Source organism: Motacilla alba, chromosome 4 (assembly GCF_015832195.1).
Source record: "Motacilla alba alba isolate MOTALB_02 chromosome 4, Motacilla_alba_V1.0_pri, whole genome shotgun sequence".
Lineage (NCBI taxonomy): Eukaryota > Metazoa > Chordata > Aves > Passeriformes > Motacillidae > Motacilla > Motacilla alba.
In genome coordinates this window covers 2,782,179-2,801,520 of record NC_052019.1, presented here as the reverse complement: position 1 = coordinate 2,801,520, position 19,342 = coordinate 2,782,179, and the positions used below count along the sequence as shown (strand labels likewise).

Here is a 19,342-nt window from a genome sequence, read left to right as displayed (position 1 = left end):
AATTAATGCTTTTAAAAAAAATTTCCCCCTCTTTTACAATGTTTTGAAATACAACTTATTCCCAGAAACTGAAACATGCAGGATCGAGGACTGCCAACGATTATTTTCAATGAGCTAAAAACCAAGTGGGGTCAACCCAAATTTCCCCAGCACATTCCTGCTCATTCCCACCAACATCCACCCCGCTGCACTGGAGCTCTGAGAACGAGACATAAAGCAAACAAAGGGTTTGACGCATAGAAAAAAATAACTAGTATTTTATACAAGAAGGAAAAAAAATCAAGCAGTTTACAAAAAAGGAATGGACAATAAGCCAGGAACTTTGGTGCTGGATCTACTCCAAAATCCAGAGAAAAAGGAGTGACACAGGCTCATGCACAGAGTGAGGAAGTGAACACTTGCAGGATGCTGAGCCCAGGGACGCCAGTGCCTGGGGCAGGGACTGGGGGGGATCAGGCTCTGGGATCGCTGCCAGGAATTCCCAGCCCTGCAGAGATTTCCCAGCTCTCCACAGCAGAACCACTGCAAGGTGGCTTCTGCTCCCAAGGCTGCTGTGCTTAATCAATCCAGGCTTTTTCCTGTGGATCTGAAGGATTCCTACACCCTCCCCAGCCCAGCCTGTCACTAACCTGTTCATCAAGGAGCCACACAGGTGCCAGGCACACAGACATTCCAAAAAGCCCAAGTTTCTGTGCCTTTTCCATGAGTTTTGGCTGCGAGGGTGGGTGAAAGGCCAGCCAGGTGCACGTGTGGTGAACTGTAGGCGGCACAGCAAGAGCCGAGGCTAGAGACCCTTCAGTCAGCACTCTGGAAATGGAGATGTTTTTAACGGAGAGTTTGGGAGCCTTCCTGTGATTTCACAAGGAGTGAGGAATAAATGAGAACTTGAATTCAGCTGATCCCAAACAGGGTGCCCAGAGCAGCTGTGGCTGTCCCTGGATCCCTGGCTGTGCCCAAGGCCAGGCTGGATGGGGCTTGGAGCACCCTGGGATGGTGGGAGATGTCCCTGCCCATGGAATGAGAGGGGCTTTGAGGTCCCTTCCCACCCAAAGCACTCCCTGAGCTGTATGATCCTGCTTCCAGCCCTCACCTGCCCAGCACCCCCTTGTGGAACAAGGACCAGGACACAAATGGAACTTGTGTAAGGCTGCAGGAAAAACAAACATTTTCCTCCCCAGCCAGCACAGATCACCCTCCACAGGAGCCCTGCGTTCTTTCCCCTGATTTTCCTGTGATCAGATCCCTGGCTGTGTCCAGAATCCCAGCTCACAGATCTCCCCAGCAAAGAACACCCTCTGAATTTCCTCCCTGTTCAGAGGGAGGTGCCACACAAGGAACCCACCCTGAAGTGCTCAGATCTCAGGATACAGCAACGGGCAGAGCTGGGCAGGATTCATAAGGCAGGGAAGAGCTCGGGGCTGTCCAGCACTTCCAGCCAGGCTCACAAGGGAATCTGAGAAAAATTGGAATTGGAAAAAAATCCAAAAAAACTGGAAATTGGTTTCTCTGGGAAGAAACAAGGAGTGGAAGGGTGTGGTGGGATCAGGGTGACGGTCATTCTGATAGCCTGGGATAAACCCTGACACCATGACCTGATCTGAAGGATCTGAACAGCTTTCCCTGTGCTCCAGAGAGCTGCTTGCTGGGAAGCCAGAGCACTTCCAAAGCTGTGTCTCCAGGAGCTCCCATCCCCAGGGAAGGTGCAGATACCTCGTTCCTTTTAGAGAGCATTTATTGAGCGTGCAGGATCCATTCCAAACCCCCATCCCCAGGGTGCAACTTCCACAGGGGCTCCCCACTGCAGTATCCTGCTCAGCATGCACAGGGAAAAGAGGGAGTACAGCATGCATGGAAAGGGGAGAATTCCCCCAAAACGACAGGAGTGCAGCCATGGGAAATGTCACATGGACTATTACAGAGATCCAAGTGTGACTGAAAAAGCGTCTCTTTGGTAACAGAGAGAAAACCCCAGACAAACAAATATCCCTATTCCACCCTCAAATCTAGATCTCGAGGCTGGAGGCTGACTGGCACCCAACACCATCCCAGAGGGTGCTGAGGGCTGGAGGCTGAAACGGGACTCACCCTGAGGCACAGGCCCGGGCTGTGCTGAACCTTCCATGCCCAGGACAGACACAAGGACACGTGGAACAGGGGTAAATAAAGGCTGGTGACAGCACAGCTGTGTCCCAGCGCAGATCCAGCGGGCCATAGGGAGTTAGTCACACACACCAGGGCTGTGCTGATGCTCTTCCCCTTTCCCAGACCGTTTTCCAGCGCATGGAGAACCTCTGATTGTGAACACAGAACTGACCTGGGCACTTGGCACTCCAAGGGATCCCAGCGGAAAGAGCAGAGCGCCCCTGCTCTGCTTTGTCACCGTCATTAAACATGGAGTAAAACTACAAAAATTCCCCTAAAAAGGGGAATTCCATGGGACTGAAATGCCCCCCAGACCTTCCCATACACCCCCATGTCCAGCCAGTGTATTCCGATCACATCCTTTGGAACAAACCCGTGCTGTAATCCCAGATGGATTTCAGCTCTTCCAGACACCCATCCCCACAGGCCACCACAGTGGAACAGCCTCAGTGGGGGCTGTGACACCAAACATGGGCTCAGCGACCCCCAAAGCACGGGCTCAGTGGCCCAGGGAGTGCCCTGAATCCATAGGTCCAACACAGATCCTGCACGGAGTCAGGCTGAGTCCAGGAGTCCCAGGAGAGCACCGACCGCGCCGAAGTAACCCTGAGGAGAAGATGGGACATCCAGTGAAAATCCATGAAATGTGCTTCCTGACGCAGGAACAGCAATGCCCACGGAATCAGGGAATGGCTGGGGTTGGAAAGGACCTTCAAGATATCCAGTGCCACCCCCTGCCATGGGCAGGGACACCTTCCACGATGCCAGATTGCTCCAAGCCCTGTCCAACCTGGCCTTGGACACTTCCAGGGGCAGCCACAGCTTCTCTTGGCACCCTATGCCAGGGCCTCCCACCCTCACAGGGAAGAATTGCTTCCCAATATCCCATCCATCCCTGCCCTCTGGCAGTGGGAAGCCATTCCCCTTGTCCTGTCACTCCAGGCCCTTGTCCAAGCGCCTCTCCAGCTCTACTGGAGCTCCTTTAGGCACTGGAAAGTCTCCCTGTAGCCTTCCTTTCTCCAGGCTATTACACATACAGCATAATTTTAACATCATATAAAGGAGAGGGGGAAGATACAACTACAGGGAGTTGTACATATAAAATGATAAAATGTTTTATCATAAACATGATAAAACAGAAAATAAAATAAAGCTGTGGCAGTAGCAGCAAAGCCCTGAGCTCCTCCTGCACTGTGTGCACCCAAGAGCTCCACGTGGCTCTTTCCAGAGCGCTCCAAGGATTTGTATTTTGCCATGAGACAAATCTTAAAAAGGAATTTTACCTCATGTTCCAAGAAAAGTGCTTTTAACTGTCCCTTTGACCAGTAGTCCAGGGCATAGGCCAGCAGCCTCATGGAGATGGTGTTGATCCGAAGGAAGTTGCCCACGAACACCACACGGTTGATGTTCTGCAAGTGTTAAGGGAAAAAAAAGGAATATTAAGGCTAAATTCTATTTTCTGCTTGCAGTTATGAAACCCCCATGTGGGGAACAGTCTGCAGCCCCAGGAGCTGGGAAGGGGCTCAGCCTGGAGAAAAGGAGGCTCAGGGGGGACCTGGTGGCTCTGCACAACTCCTGACAGGAGGGGACAGCTGGGGGGGTCAGGCTCTGCTCCCAGGGACAGGAGGAGAGGGAACGGCCTCAGGCTGGGCCAGGGAAGGTTTGGATTGGATATTTGGATAAATTTCTTCTTTGAAAGAGTTATCCAGCCCTGGCATAGTTGCCCACGGTGAGTCCCCATCCCTGGAGGGATTTAAAGCCATGCGGATGTGGCACTTTGGGACGTGGATCAGTGGTGGGGGAATGGTTGGACTGGATGATCTCAAAGGACTTCACTAACGTAAATGGCTCTGAAATTCTGTGAATTAAGTTCCTGCTGAAAGTGTCTGACAGAATGTGCAGAACACCACACACAATTCTTTCTATCAAAAAGAAGGACCAGGCCATTTTAAGCCACCCTCCTCCTCAGACTCTCCCAGAAATTCCCAGGCCAAACCACAGCCTTTCTAACTCAGGAATTTGGATAGAAGAGCTGATTTTCCTACCAAATCCTTCTACTGCCTGGGAACACGGATCATCAAGTGCCACCTCCCCCTGCCCTCCTCCCAGCTCTGGCCTCTGATCCATCATGAGACAGCTGAGTGACTCTACTGTTAAACTGGGGGGAAGGGGGGGACTAATCAGGAGCCCATAACCAAGACAATTTTTAAAAGACCAACTAAGTCGTGATTATTTTGGATTTAAACCAGACCTCCAGCCTTACTTTTCCATCCTGAAATAGTTCTGATCCAAGCTCTGAAGATTTCTTGTTCTCCAACACGAAAACAATTCAGTTCCTCCTCTTTCTGAGGAATCAAATCAAGTATTTTACCTGCTCCTCACTCATATCCTTCTGTGGATTTTCCTCCCCACACTGACTAACACTTCCCCTGAACTATTCAGGATCCTCTTTTCAATCAGCTGAGCTCCAGAGCAAGGAATTAGCAGATATATTACGAGCAAGGCTGTTCAGGACATGTCTTGCCTCATTTTGGCTGCAGAGCCAGAGGAGTCAGGAGGATGCTGGATTCCATCAGCCCATCCCGTGGAAGCAGGCTCAGGATGGAGTGCAGAGCATGTCTCTGCTCTTTCATAGCCCTGTACAATGCTGCTTGACATGAATGCAACAAGGCAGCACTGTAAAGAAGCTGAAAGCACAAAGATGCAGCAAAGGCCGTGGCAGTGATGGGGCTTGGCCAAGAAATCCAGAGCAACTAGTAGAAACAGCACAGGAGAAGATCTCCAGCCCCTACACCCCCTATCCCTCCTTTCCTCCTCTCTCACTGCTTCCCAGAGCTGCTCCCAGAGAGAGGCACGTTCCTCAAGCAGGCAGCAGCACACAGGTTTTGTTTCAGGCAGGGAGCAAGGGAAGGAATTCCCAAAATACCTCGTTAAGGGCACACATCCGAGCTATGGAGCCGATGTTGTTGGTGATGGTGATTAAAGTGGCCTTGGCCAGGTCCTCCTTGCTGACAGATTCCCTCTTCTCCTTGCTCATCATGTTTCCAAAGCTGTAAAGACAGTTTTGGGGTTAAAGGTCCCATCATAATTCCAGGAGAAAATGGAAACTGCTAATTTAACCAAACTGATTCATCTGCAAGGACTGATTTCTAACTTCAAAAAGCATTGCTATCCATAACTTAGACCTCTCAGGAATGGCTGCTCTCCTAAGGCACCTAAATCCAGTTTTTCATCCTTGCAGGATCTCCAGGGGGAACGAAACCAACGTGAGACCCAGGCAGGGCATTACCTGGATGCCACAGCCCAGCCTGGCAGCCCGAAGCGCTCGTAGTCTCCTCCGTAGATGTCCCTCACCAGTTTGTCCACCTTGGTGCTGTCCCCATGGGATGCCATCTCCAGGGCCTCCTCAAACGTGGAGCAGCCCGTCAGAAGGCAGCAGAGGCCAAAGAAGGTTCCCCCTCCAAGGCTGCAAGTAAAGCAAAATTGGAAATGAAAGCTTGGATTGTTCAGCTCTGCATCCCAGTTAGCTCAGGTCACCCCCTTCCTGACCTCTTTTTTAGGGAAAACCACCTTGGAAAGGCAGCATTTTCCCTGAAGTCTGTTCCTCTCACGTGACCTACAGGCTGTAAGGAATCCCTCACTGCCTTCTGCACATGCCATGCTCTGAAATGAGACCTCAATATTTTTATGTTACACTGTCCACTTTCTTCCCAGCATCCAGAGATGTTAATCTGTAAATAAATGTTAGTTCTGAGGTATAACTGGAGTGTCAGGGCAGAGATATCCAAAAGCTGGAGGAAAACCCTGTCTTGCTCACTTCACAGCACACAGATGCCAATAATAATAATGTCTAGTAAGAACAAAACTGTACTGAGGGAATTTAAAATTATTATCATTATCATTACTACTACTGCCTTTCAGGGAATCCAGGAAAGCTCAAAGCCACAGAACTCTACAGCCTTGCCAGGACACAAAAGCCACATCTTTAGGATGGGCAGCAACTGGGGAATGACTGCTATGCCATTATCCCTTCCACCAAAATCTAGCAACTTCTGGAAGTCAGGATGGAAATCTCGATTTCTTGGATCAAAGCCAAGAGTTGTTAAAAATCCCAAACTATGAGACCTCATAAAAGAAATAAATAAAGCCCTTAAATTCCTGCAGCAGAGCAACTGAAAACCCAGCTTTGATGGAGACTGGCTGCAGTAAAGACACCAGACCATGAAATCCACATCTTCTGTTCCAGGAGGGATCTTTTTTGGCAGGGAGTTAACTGCAGTAAGAGCAGGAGCTTGGTCATTCCCCTCACCACCTTTATTGCACTTGTCCCTGGAAATGCCATTTTCAAAGCAGGAATGTGCTCCAGACCCTAAAATCCAAGTCCCTTTAACCCCCAGCACTCACCTGGTGCCTGTTACTCGTTTATAGTTGTCTTTGGAATAGACAGCCAAAATGCTGACCCCTGAGCCAATGTTCACCAGGAGCAGAGGATAGGGATTCTCCAGGTTGAACGGGAGCTTCTGGCACCTCTCAGCATCCGTGGGGTTCTCAAAATAGTAACACTCGGAGTGTCCATTGAAGCCCACGGAGTCGATGTACAGCACTCCTTTAATGAGGCAGTCCAGCTCATCGAGCTTACAAAGCTCAAGGTCACCCATCTGGTGAGAAGGAAAAAAGAGGAATATTGAAAATTAGCCAGGGATTTAAAATATTTATGCTCAGGGCTGGAAAAATGCATTCACTGCCAGCTCAGTCCAGCTATGTCCATGCTCCCTGCAGAGGCTGAGGGAGAACAGAGCACAGGAGAGCACAGGGACTCCTAAGTACAGCAGCCCTCAGGTGAGGAACAGGGGAAAACAATCTGGATCCACAGATGGACACTGAGAGAACTCCAGCAGCTCCCACAGCCCTGATTTAGGCCCTGATGCTGAGGCACTGGTGTGAAAAGCCAGGAAAAATGAGGGGGGATTTGCATGGTTTGACCAAAATATCCCACAAAACACATCAAAAGGAGCATCGAAAGAAAAAAAAAAAAAAAAAAAAAGCAAGGATGTGTGCCTTGACCACACAAAATTGGGTATTAGGAAAAAGTTAACAGAAATGTTGTGTTGCTCAGGATAGTGGTAGAATCCCCATCCCTAGAGGGATTTAAAACCATGTGGATGTGGCACTGGGGACGTGGGTCAGTGGTGGCCTTAGCAGTGCTGGATTTGATGATCTTAGAGGGCTTTTCACCCTTAATGATTCTCTAAAAGCCTCTTTATTTGCATTTTTCCAAGCCCTGACTAAACAAATATTTATCACACATTTTTCACCATGAACGAGGATCCCACTTAGAATGAAGCCACATGATGATGTCCAACCCCAACCACGAACTTCCTGACAGTTACATTTCCCACCAAATATGCCTGAACCTCAACCAGCTCATTCACACAGGTGTTAGAAACGAAACCAGGTGAGCAAAGGAAGAAAATAAAGCAAGAGAAAGACAGCAATGAGTTTAAAAAAAACAAAAAGACTGAGATTAGCACAAGAATAGATTAAAAATAGAGAGGAAGACTTGTATTAGTGAACAATTTTAGAGTTACATTCAGGGCAGGAAGTGTTTTAATTTGGAGATGCCAACTTGACTCCACATGCCAAGCTGAACTGGAGTTAGGGACAGCATCAAAACACAGATTTAGAGAAATTTTAGAGCGTGCAGAGAAAGATTTCCAGTTTGAAGCTTTCAAAGCAACGTCACTAGCAGATCCTAATGGTATAGAAGCCAAAAATGCCTACTGTGCGAAAGTCCTGCTCAAATTTGTACGCTCCACCTCCCGTGGCACATAAGGTAGTATGGAGGCTCGAGAAGTGCTTTTCGCTTCCCATTTGGATAAAAGCAGGCATGTCATGGGTAGGAAAGCGTATAAAGTGCAGATTGCCTTTACGTCCACACAGGGTAAGGTCCCTGAGCTCAAGGTGCACATCCCGAATGCCTGTGGAGCCATAGGCTACGTTGGATGTCAGGTATTTGCGGATGCTTTTGAGGTTTTCCACTTCTTCCTCTTCCTCTTCGGCCGTGATGTCCTTGGGTTCAAAATAAACCAGTTTGACCAAGGTCCCTCCGATGTCCAAGCCAAACCAGGGAAAGACTGGAGAGAGAAGACAAACAGAAAATGAGACAGGGTTTTAAGTCTGTGTCCGAAGTTTCTCTCATCTGCCTCACGATCGTCGTGAAAGGACAGAAACTGGGACCACCAAAAAGACCCTGGTTGGAATTCTGGCTTTGCTTGACGTGGTTGCTCACCAAGACCCTGAGAACCCTGCTGCTTTGCCAGGCTGTTGTTTGCAGGTGTGTTTGCTGCCATGGAACACTGAGCCTGGTAAAGGGGAGCGACTTGCCCTGAATGCTTGCGCCCGATTCATGGTTCCTGCTCCAATAGCTTGGGAATTTCCCCCACCTCTTGGCCAAATGGTCTTTCTGGGGCAACCTTTGATGGTCCCCCCACGAAGAATCCCTCATCTGCTTTTCAACCATCGTGGCGGACGGACTGAGACAGACGAAGCCCCCTTTCAAGGTCTGAGACATGAGACCCCTTTATCAAAGCTCCCCCTCCCAAGGACTGAGACTGAAAGCCCTAACAGGGGGAAGGGGGAGAGCTGACCTGACCAAAGCGAGATTCTGCCAAGCATTACCTGATCGCTGGACCAAGAAGACAATGGCTCTCGCTTACTGCTGAGAACATGGACTACATGTTACATCTATTCTTTATGGTATCTGTTTCCCCCCCTTGCAATTTTCAATGCAGTTATCATAATAAAAACCTCTGAGTTAGCTAGAGATTTTGAGATGTCCCCAACGTAACAGGCGGATCCTGGGCTGGACTGGACTAAAGGACTTTGTCTCTACATTTGGTAGCTATATTCTCCCCCACTCTTTCTCTACCTTTTTCTCTCCCTTAATCCCTCTATCATATTTGTTGTGGTCATCCAATAAAAAAGTGCATTTTTTTTGATTAATACTGAAATCCCCACTGTGTTGTTTTTGCACTCAGAGATCAGTAAAATGAACCATCAGGAAACCCGTTCGTAAGGACGGATCGTGACAAGGGTATGGCACAGCCAGAGCATGAGCACCTTCCCAGTGCCCCTGCCCAGGGGAGGAGGTTGGAACTTGATGGTCCTTAAGGTCCCTTCCCACCCAAACTGTCACAGTCACACCTTCTGGAAAAATCCCTTTGTCCAGGATTCTTCTCCTGCGAAGCCTCAGAGAAAAAGGAAAACAATTCTGATCTCATTTGCTTCTCCTGTGTTTTGCTCACGTGGAATGTGTTTGGAAATTGTTCACCCACAGGTGATTGTTCCATTGGTTTCATGTGAGTTGTTTTCACTCTTTGGCCAATCAGTGCCAAGCTGTGTCAGGACTCTGGAGAGAGTCACGAGTTTTCATTATTATCTTTTTAGCCTTCTGTAAGTATCCTTTCTGTATTCTTTAATATAATATAGTATCATAAAATAATAAATTAGCCTTCTAAAAATAGAGAGTCAGATGCATCATTCCTTCCTTCATCTGGGAACCCCGCAGATACAATACCAAACCATCCAGTGATTCTATGAAAACAGTTTTCACTGAATTAATTGATTCAGTTCTCTAAGGACCCATGTGGTCTCTCCATTTTCAGGAATGCTGTCTTTGACAAGAGACTCCTCTAACATGAGCACAGCTCCCGTTCAGAGATCCCTCATGTTCAGGTATTTGCTGTACAACACTCCAACACTGACATCTCTCCCCACAGGTCTGACAGCTTCCACAGCCCTGCCAGATCCTGCTGCAGGTTTAATCCCCAGCTATTCCTTCTCCCAAGTTCTGAACCAGAGCCAGAGCCAGGGATAACACCAGTGCTTTGACATCAAAGGGATGTACAAACGTTCCCTAATTACAACACGGAGCTGAGGTAGACAAGCAATCTAAGATGCCGCAGGGAGACAAAAACAAATGCCTAATTGGATTATTTTATTAGTCAAATTCCCCCACGGTACAAAATATGCATCAGTGTCAGGCCCAGCAACATTTACAGCTGTGTTGGATAATGAGCTTCTTGGAAAAGATCAAGAGAAGCCCCTGATCTGATGGAATCTGCGATTAGAGCTGGGAACTGGAACAGATTAATATCACTATTAATGAGCTAAAGGAAAGGCTGGAGCTAACGAGATGCACAGGATCCAGAGCAAAGGGAAAAATGTAGCCACATGTAAGGGCTTATGGAAGCAGGATTCAATCCTTATGGTAGCTTCCAGAAGGAAAAAAGGAACTTTTAGAAAATAAACTTGAATAATGGAATCATAAATGTTGGAAAAGACCTCTACAAACCCAACCATTCCCCCAGCACTGCCAAAGCCACCACTGATCCACATCCCCAAGTGCCACATCCACACAGCTTTTAAATCCCTCCAGTGATGGGGACTCCAACACTGCCCCAGGTAGCTTGTTCCAATGCTTGACCACTCTGCTGAGGTGGAAACTTTCCCAAATATCCAATCTAAACCTTCCCTGGCTCAGCCTGAGGCCGTTCCCTCTCCTCCTGTCCCTGTCCCTGGGAGCAGAGCCCGACCCCCCCGGCTGTCCCCTCCTGTCAGGAGTTGTGCAGAGCCACAAGGTCCCCCCTGAGCCTCCTTTTCTCCAGGCTGAGCCCCTTCCCAGCCCCCTCAGCTGCTCCTGGGGCTCCAGACCCTTCCCCAGCTCTGTCCCTTCTCTGGACACGTTCCAGCATAGATGTTACCAAAGTTCCTTTGGAAAAGAGGATCTTTAGTAAAATTCCTTATCTGCAAACAGATAAGGGTGGAACATGGAGAAGCCCTCATTCCTCTCCCTTTGGAGCAAGAATCCCTCGTGCCAGGCTCCTCAGGGAACAATCTCTGCACAGGCAGCAGCCTGACAAGTTGGAGGACACATTCTCTCCTAGGCAGATTTATCTGGTGGCTGTACAGGCTGTTTCAAAGCTTTCCAGCTCCCAGGAGCTGCTGGCACTGGCAGCTCCCCACAGTATTTTTAATCCACCAAGTTATTTTTATGTATTTCCACAGAGGCCACCCCCAACCATCACCAAAGGAAATCTTGAAAGAAGATGCAAGCTCTATTTTTGGAGACACATCCAAACCCCAATCACTCTCCATTTCAGAGGCATTTACTTCAAACAAGAAGAGACACAAAAATAACTTTTCATGAATGAAAGGGAAAGGAATCTGAATGGCAGCCCAAAAGAGGGAGGGAGAAGGAGGAATCCAAGGACTTTTACACAGGCAGATACTGATAAGACAAAGGGGAAAGGTTTTAAACTGAAAGGAGACATTTACATATTAGGAAGGAATTGTTCCCTGTGAGGGTGGGGAGGCTTTGGCACAGGGTGCCCAGAGAAGCTGTGGCTGCCCCTGGATCCCTGGAAGTGCCCAAGGCCAGGCTGGATGGGGCTTGGAGCAACCTGGGCTAGCAGGAGGTGTTCCTGTGTCCAAGACAGGGGGACTGGAAGCAGATGATCTTTAAGATCCCTTCCCACCCAAACCATTCCACGATTCCATGATTTCTGGAATGTATTTGTTCCTGTCAGAACATGCCATTTGATTTCTGCATTCCGAGTCCACTGGGGTTTTTTGTAAAGCATCCCCACCATTGCATTTAGACAACAATCTTCCCCCACATTCCCTCTGCCAGGCTACACAGGGGTAAAAATGGGGAGAGAGCAGAGGCTGGGGACTCAGAGATAGCCTCACTGATGTGCAGCAGGAAGGACAAACATCCAAAACCACCATGCTCTGAAGCCACATGGCTGAAAATGCTGCAGGGACTGCTCCATCACAGGCTAACAGGCTCCCACTCCCCAGCACTCAGCTGGTAGCACATGCACAGCTTCAGTAAAATAACATATTTGTTTTAAAGTTGCCAGTGAAGCTCACAAACTCCTACACTCAGCAACATAAACCTCCCAGATTTCAGGGCAAACACCAACTGGGTCCATCAGTTTAGGCAGCTTTCCTGGTCATAAAAAACAGAGCAGCTGCTTGGAAATTTCATCCCAAACTCAGTACCATCAAGATCTTCAGGGTTTTATTATACATAAATTGAGTTTTTATTTCGGTAGAACATGAGGCATGGAGTTAAACCACACCAGTTATCCACTATCTGTCTCACCAGGAACAGGAAAACGGGAATGATGCCAGCAGAGCTGGGAGTAACCGTGGCCAGGCTGGGCTCAGGGGTCACTATCTCCACTCAGCACTGGCCCTAAAAAGCAAATCCAACCCCCCGAGGTGGGACACAACTTCCGAACAGAGCTGGCTCACACCTCCCTGTGGCACCAGCTGGAAAAGCTCCATGCTGAGCAGCTGGTGTTCTCCATCTGCCAGCAGCTCAGCTGTACCTTCCCGAAGCCACCAGGGATAAATTCAAAAGACAGACTATTAAGGTAATTATCTTACCCCAAATGATTGTTAATTATGGAGCCCTCATTATATACATCCCAGCCACAGGTTAAGAATCCAAGGAAGAAGCATGTGAGCTCAATATTAAGTATTTCTTTCCCAGGCTGTGAAGGATTCCCTATGCAGTAACACCTGTTGGAGACCTCAATCCATTACAGGGACAAAACTTCCCTACAAACCCTTTTTTTGTAGGAAAGGGGAATGGCACACAAACAAGAGGAGGAAACTATTCCAAGGACATGAAGAACTGGGGATTTTTTCCTAAGACTTACAGGAACATGCAGGGCAGCAACAGCTCTTCCATGTCTGAGAACTAGAAAAATCCAAGGGAGGGAGGAGGAAGCTCTCCTGGATCAACGCCATCACCATCTGCCACCAAGATTCCTCCTGAAACACTGATTTATTTTTTTTCCCAGCAGATGAAAGCCATCCAGAGATTTCTCCCTTTTAAGCCTCTGCAGCAATTTTTCCAAGAGAGCTGCTGCAGATCTCGAGGAGCAGCAGGAGAACTGCTGGCATCCAGGAGCCCTCTGGGCATCCCCGAGGCTGAATCTGCTCAGTCAGAAGGTTCTGCTGGAATAACCAGACACCAGCAGGAGATGCAAACACTGCCTCTCATCAGCTCTCCCTGCTGCTGCTTGGAGCTCTGGGTGAGGGAAGAGCCTTGCAGGTCTCCTTTAACAAAGGGATGGATGGCAAATCCCGAGGCTGCCATGGGAAGCACATCACTGTATGGATCTCTGGGCTCTCCTCCTGCCCAGCACCTTCTGGGAAGGGTTTAGGTGCTCCTTGGGTGTTTGGGCATTTCCAAGAAAGGCAGGAAATCCTCTGCTCTCAGCTCCAAACCTCCTGTGATCTGTCTCCTTACAGAAACTGTTGTTTTTTAGAGGATGAGAGCTGTGAAGCTCATTCTCGGGGAGCTGGGCAGAGAAGCTGTGGCTGCCTCATTCCTGGAAGTGTGCAAGGCCAGCCTGGAACAACCTGTACTAATGGAAGGCGTCCCTGCCCTTGGCAGGGGGTGGAATGAGATGGTCTTGAAGGTCCCTCCCAGCCCAAACCACTGGCCTGACAAAGCTTTGCTTTCCTTGAGCAATTTTAAAAGCAGCTCTCTCCATGTATTTTCATATAAACAGTTCTTTGTCTTAAAAACAAACCTTCTTCTCAGGGGCAGATCTATGGATCTGCAGCAACAAACAAAAGACTGGTCTGCCAACAAAGTTAAGGGCTCACAGGTCTGACTAAATAATTCCAGAAAAGCTCCAGGATACTTTGTGTGCCCACAGCAAGAGCTGCACCCTCCCTTCGAATCCCTTTTGCAGTCAGACCGTGAGATCTTCAGAGCAATAAAAAGAAATTGCCTTTATCTGATATGTAAATTACTTCATCAAATTGGTCACTGTGTAAATAAAAAAGCCCTTAACAGACTTATTCTGGAAGCTGCAGAACTGTCAAGATGAAAGAGGTGATATAATTAAAGATCTCCATGGTGGATTTTCATCACAAAACAAGCAGCTCGAGCTGTATTTCAGAGTGATCCTGAACTTCTGAGCCAATTATATCAGGAGCTAAAAAGATTAGTCTGATGATTTAGTTCAGTGCGTGACAGCACCTCTAGGCTTACTCTGAAATATTCAATATTATATTTTAATAGTGTTACACCATGCTAGAAATTTTACAGCTGAGGAAAAAAATACAATTCATTAGCATTTAATATAAATTGACACTAAGTCTGCATCTCCTCCCATCCCTAAAAACAGGCTCTGATAGGAATTCATATGTCATACACCATTCCAAACCAGAAAAAATATTTCAGCATCAAAGCTTAAATATTGTACTACCAACGAGGTGACAAAACAGCATTTTATTTTTACCTTTTCTTGGGTACTTTGTAAATGGAAAATTTAAAGTCATACGTCCTTTATGTCTTTGGATGATCCTGACAGAAGATACTAAAACTTCCAAAAAAGGGATCAGTTGAAGAGAAATAATATTTTCTCAGGGAACAAACAAACAAGCTGCAGAAGGGAGAAGCACATTTTGCTCACCAGGGAAATAACCTAAATTCACCTCTGTTGAATACCCCAAGATTTCAGGATGAGCAGGAAGGAGAAAAGGGGGAAAGCTGATGAACTGAAACGCTAATCTCTTCCTCTCATAAAATAAAGATTCATTAAAAAAACATTCCCCTGCTCATTATGACCATCATCAGGTTTCTGCCTGGCACTTCACCCTGCTCACAGCCACTGCTCCCTTAAGAACCATGATGGGAATATCCTTGTTACTCACCCGGACTCTTCCCAGTCCAATTTTTAAGTATGGATTTCAATAGTGGCACTGAAAATTCAGTACCAGAAGGGAATTTTCCCGTATTGCTCCTGAAACTGATAAAGTTTTTGTGTATGACACGTCTGCCTGCACTAATGACCCGTCAGATTCCCCTTCCCAATGCAACACTCCAAAGCTTCAGCAAATCTCCATTTTGTGTTTTCAGGGATGCTTCCCAGTCCCTCCTGAGAGCAGCAGTGCCCTTGACTCCTCCCTCTTCTGCCAGGGCACACAGAAAATCCCAGCGTCTGCAGTGAAGCCCCTGGAGTGCAGCAGGAAACATTTCACAGAATCGTTCAGGCTGGAAAAGACCTCCAAGATCAATTCCAGCTGTTAACACAGCACCGTCACCTTCACCCCTAATCCACTCCCCAAGCACCACTTCCACATCACTCTCAAACAGGGAATTTAGATTTCCAGGGAATTTAAAAGCCTGCAGTGCATGAAGGCACACAGCTGGCATACTGGGTGCAGAGCTGATTTCAGATCTATCCCAAACCCAATCCTCCTCCCCGCTCTCTGCAGCGAGACAGCCCTGACTGTGCATTACAGGCTCAGAGGGCTGAGGAGGAAGGAGGATCACGAGTCTGCCAAAATCCTTTCATTCCTGGGCAAGTGGGGCTCATCTGCCAAGGCATCTGCCAGCACAGCCAGGCAAGACAAGCCTCAAGGTCACCCAGCTCCTTTGCCACATGCCAGCAGCAGACAAGTGGGAGCTAAAGCAGGACGTTTTTGATCCCACACCCATTAAGTGCTTTCCTTACATTTTGGCTGGAGTGTTCCTTAAGGTGGGATGGAGCATTTTAACTCCAAAACATGACTGATTGTCACATCAGGCATTGTCCCCGCTAAGGGGCTCGCCTGCTCCAGCACACTTCTCTTCACTTATCACAAGAATGATTTAGGAAAGTCAGACTACACTGTAATCCCAAATTCCACCATGCTGCCCTTCCAGACTCCATCCAAACCCTTTTTTGAAAGCTGCCAGAACACCTGTTTTCCTTAAAATATCCCATGCCACCCTCACCATCCAAATTTAATCCACATTTTCCAGAGAAAACACAGAAACTGCCCCGAGCAAGGCAGAGAATTATCACCTAACACAGAGCTCTGAGTCCTCCCTCATTTTCATAGCAGAGATCTCCTTCATGTCCCTGCAGCCTTTTAACAAGTCTCTAATTACCAGCCTCGCTGTCCTCTATTCCTGTTTTCCACATTAAGGGCAGAAGGGAAGCTGCCTTTTTCACCAGCTATCATAAAAAAGAGCAGGAAGACTCTTAAAACTTCCCATAAATACGGTTACAACAGTGTCTCAGCACTGCCAGCCACAGCTGAGATGCAGCAGAATCCTGTTTTCAGCCTAGATTCCTCTCTCACACCTTTCTAACAGCTGTGCAGGTACCAGGGAATTACACCGAGGCTGTTTCATTTTCAGGGTATGGCAATTTCCTTCCAGGAGGAAGGACTCCAGCAGAAGTCAAGGAATAATCTCTTGGTTATTCCTCAAATATGGCTGAAGTCAGGGACAGCCACGGCACCTGCACAGCAGCTCCTGCTGCTCCCAAAATGAAGGCTGCCATCCATTTTGCTGTTTCCAGTAGGACATTTACAAACGTGGTTCTAGGGATTTTTTTTTTCCCTTAGAAAGCCTGGTTTGATCTGTGTCCAGCTCCTGTCAAACCTGTCAGGTTCTTCCTTCCTAAAATTTAAACTATTCCCTTTGCTCTCCATTGCTTTGCTTTCACAGTTACCAGTCCAGCCCCAGAGCCTCAAATCTTCATCCGTCCATCTGTCCTGCTGTGCCCTTTTCCTCACCCTCTGTCACCAGCTGCCTTCCCTTCCTTCCCATCCAAGGCCCCCAATTTGGGAACCTCAGCATCTGCCACAGCCCCATCCCAGGTCCTGCCCCACCAGGCAGGTGTCACCTCACCCTAAACCTCCCAGAGCTCTTGGAGTTCAGCTTGTCGCACCCTTCAGCCCAACCTGCTGAGTCCATGTCCCTGTCCCACCGTGTCCCCACTGCGTTGTCCCCAAACTAGCCGTGCCGTGCCCATGCCATCACCCCATAGAGCCGTTCCCAAGCTGATGATGCTGGACAATTTCCACCGCACCGTGTCAATGCCGTGCTGTCCCCAGAGCGGCCGTGCTGGACAAGTCACCAGCGCCCTGTGTCCCCATGGTGTGGCAGCCTGGCCATGGCATCACGCCACTGCGCTGTCCCCAGCCTGCCCACGCCGTTCACATCCTCACCCCACCGTGTCCATGCCGTGCTGTCCCCACGCTGCCGTGCCCATCTCACGGCTGTCCCGGTGTCCCCATCCCTCCCCGGTGTCGCCCCCGGCCCCACCTCCCCTGGCCACGCCCCCGCGACCCCACCCACCGCGGCCCCGCCCACCGCGCTCATTACCATAAGCCACGCCCCTCCCGCCCATCCTCTGAGCCCCCCCCCCACTTCTCTCCCCCCCTCCTCGCTGCCGTTCCCGCTCCCCCGCACTCACGCGGACGGTTCTTGCGGACCGAGTCCCGCCGCTGCCGGCTCACGGAGCCGCCGCGTTCGCGGGGCTGCGGAGCCGCCGCGCTGTCCGCGCCCGCCGCGCCGCCGCTGCTTCGCCGCCGCAGCTGGGAGGGTCCGGCGTCCGCACCGCCGCCCCGCCGCCGCGGCTTCTTCTCGTCCTCTGCGCCATCGCCACAGCTGCGCGGCGGCTCCATCGGCAGCGCGGCCCGGCCCCATGGGCCGCCCGGCCCCGCTCCGGCCCCGCTCAGCCGCCACCGCCGCAGCCACCGCCCCCGGCGCGCCTGCGCCGCACGGCCCCGCGGGGCGGGACACCCCGTGAGGCGGCCGCCAATCCGCGCCCCCCGCGGCGCAGAGCGACAGGAGGATGAGCCAATGGAAGGCCGGTATTGCGCGGCAGCGGGGAGCCGGGCCCGCCTCCTGCTGTCGACCGCGTAGAGTGACAAGAGTGGCTGCCCAATCAAAAGCGTGCGCCCTGGTGAGGCGGGTCGATATGCGGCAGCTCTAGCCTATGGACTTCCCCTGGGACTAGATTGACAAGGCAACCGTCCAATGATCAAGCGAGCTGTCCGGGTGGGGCGGGAGAAGGCGCGATGATTGACAGCCGGGTAACTATGGCAACGCGGGGGGCCAAGGGGAAGAACCGCAGTAGGTTCGGCTGGGCTGGGCCGCGCGGATGGTGCTTATTTGAATATGATTTGCATACGCAGATGACGATGCATATAAACGTGGGGCGGTCTGCAACCCACCATGGCGGGCCTGAACAGACCTTAAAGACTATCTCGTTTTTAAGGGACACCTTCCTCTAGCCCAGGGTGCTCCCAGCCCTGTCCAGCCTGGCCTTGGGCACTTCCAGGGATCCAGGGGCTGCCACAGCTTCTCTGGGCACCCTGTGCCAGGGCCTCCCAGCCTCACAAGGAAGAATTTCCTGCGAAGATCTTAAAATCCTCAGCTCTCCTTTACATCCCGACATAATTCTAGTGTAGATACATCCCTGTTCTTTAAACCCCGATCCCGCATTTATCAACAAGCACAGCTGGAAAACCCCTGGTGGTGGAAAAATTGAGGCAACCGTGAAGAGGGGTGTAAGCAACAACCAAGAGGATGAAAATTCAAAAGGAAAACAAAGATTCCCAGACTACAGGATGACATAACAGCTCCTGTTGTGGAGTTTCCCGTGTGGAATGTTAATTGTTGTCTGTCACACCAAGCGTGGAAATACAGCCGGGTGACCCAGGGCGCTCCTCACCTGCCCTGAGGTAATCCCAGCTCACCACAATCCTCAGGCATTAATTCGATACCTGAAGGATCAGTGACCAACATTCCACAAAGGTATGATAATTTCCGTGAAAATTTGCTGAATCCTGGTTGCCAGAGTGAAAATGGGACGAAGGGATGGGTCAAATTCAGCTGGTGTGTTTTAATATCCTGCTGGGTGAGTGGAGGAAGTGGATAAATGGGCTTGGCAGTGACAGGAGATAAAGGATGAGCTCTCTGAACACAAATAATCTCCTCCAGAGCAGCGCTGCTTTCATTTGGGTAAAAAAGGGACTGGCTGAGCTGCCTGAAGCTCTCGAGTATTTTCAACCCCTGCTGACTGTGTTTGACACACCTGGGCTGTAACAGCTGGAGCTGGGAAAGCAGAAAGTGAGGGAAGCTCGTGGGTCTCAGCTTTGGGACAGAGCAGAGCCCTTGGGAGCATGGAGAGGGCACAGGAAAGGGCTGTTCCCTCCCAAAAGCTTCCTGTTTGTCCCCAAACAGCACACAGGGGGGTGAATGGTGGTTTAAGGAGGTCGGTGCTTCTGTTCTGCAGGTCAGAGCTGTTCAGGGCACAAGAAGAGAGGAGCAGCACCTCCAGAGCTGAACCCAGAGTGGCTAAGGCAGCCCAGCATGGAAAAGGTGCCC

At 49.7% G+C, this 19,342-nt stretch overlaps 1 protein-coding gene across 2 annotated transcripts; it reads right to left on the bottom strand.

The window, feature by feature from the left end:
• Window positions 1-228: 228 nt before the first annotated feature.
• Window positions 229-17,909, bottom strand: PANK2 (pantothenate kinase 2). Of its 2 annotated transcripts, none has more exons than XM_038135089.1 (7): window positions 17,424-17,909; window positions 7,924-8,276; window positions 6,547-6,800; window positions 5,432-5,608; window positions 5,069-5,192; window positions 3,426-3,551; window positions 229-2,748 (listed from the first exon to the last, which is right to left on the bottom strand). In XM_038135089.1, exons 1-7 carry the CDS (start codon window positions 17,632-17,634, stop codon window positions 2,698-2,700), a joined length of 1,296 nt encoding a protein of 431 aa, XP_037991017.1. In that variant the 5' UTR covers window positions 17,635-17,909; the 3' UTR covers window positions 229-2,697. The 2 variants fall into 2 exon arrangements, with proteins under 2 accessions (XP_037991017.1, XP_037991018.1); XM_038135090.1 differs by having other exon boundaries at window positions 8,067-8,276; window positions 17,424-17,701.
• Window positions 17,910-19,342: the final 1,433 nt, after the last annotated feature.

Coding starts and splice junctions, on each gene's coding strand:
- PANK2 (XM_038135089.1), bottom strand. CDS start 17,634: ATGGAGCCGCCGCGCAGCTGTGGCGATGGCGCAGAGGACGAGAAGAAG. Junction 5,193..5,431: donor GGCTGGGCTGTGGCATCCAG/GTAATGCCCTGC, acceptor CTGTCTTTACAG/CTTTGGAAACATGATGAGCA. Junction 3,552..5,068: donor GGATGTGTGCCCTTAACGAG/GTATTTTGGGAA, acceptor TAACACTTGCAG/AACATCAACCGTGTGGTGTT.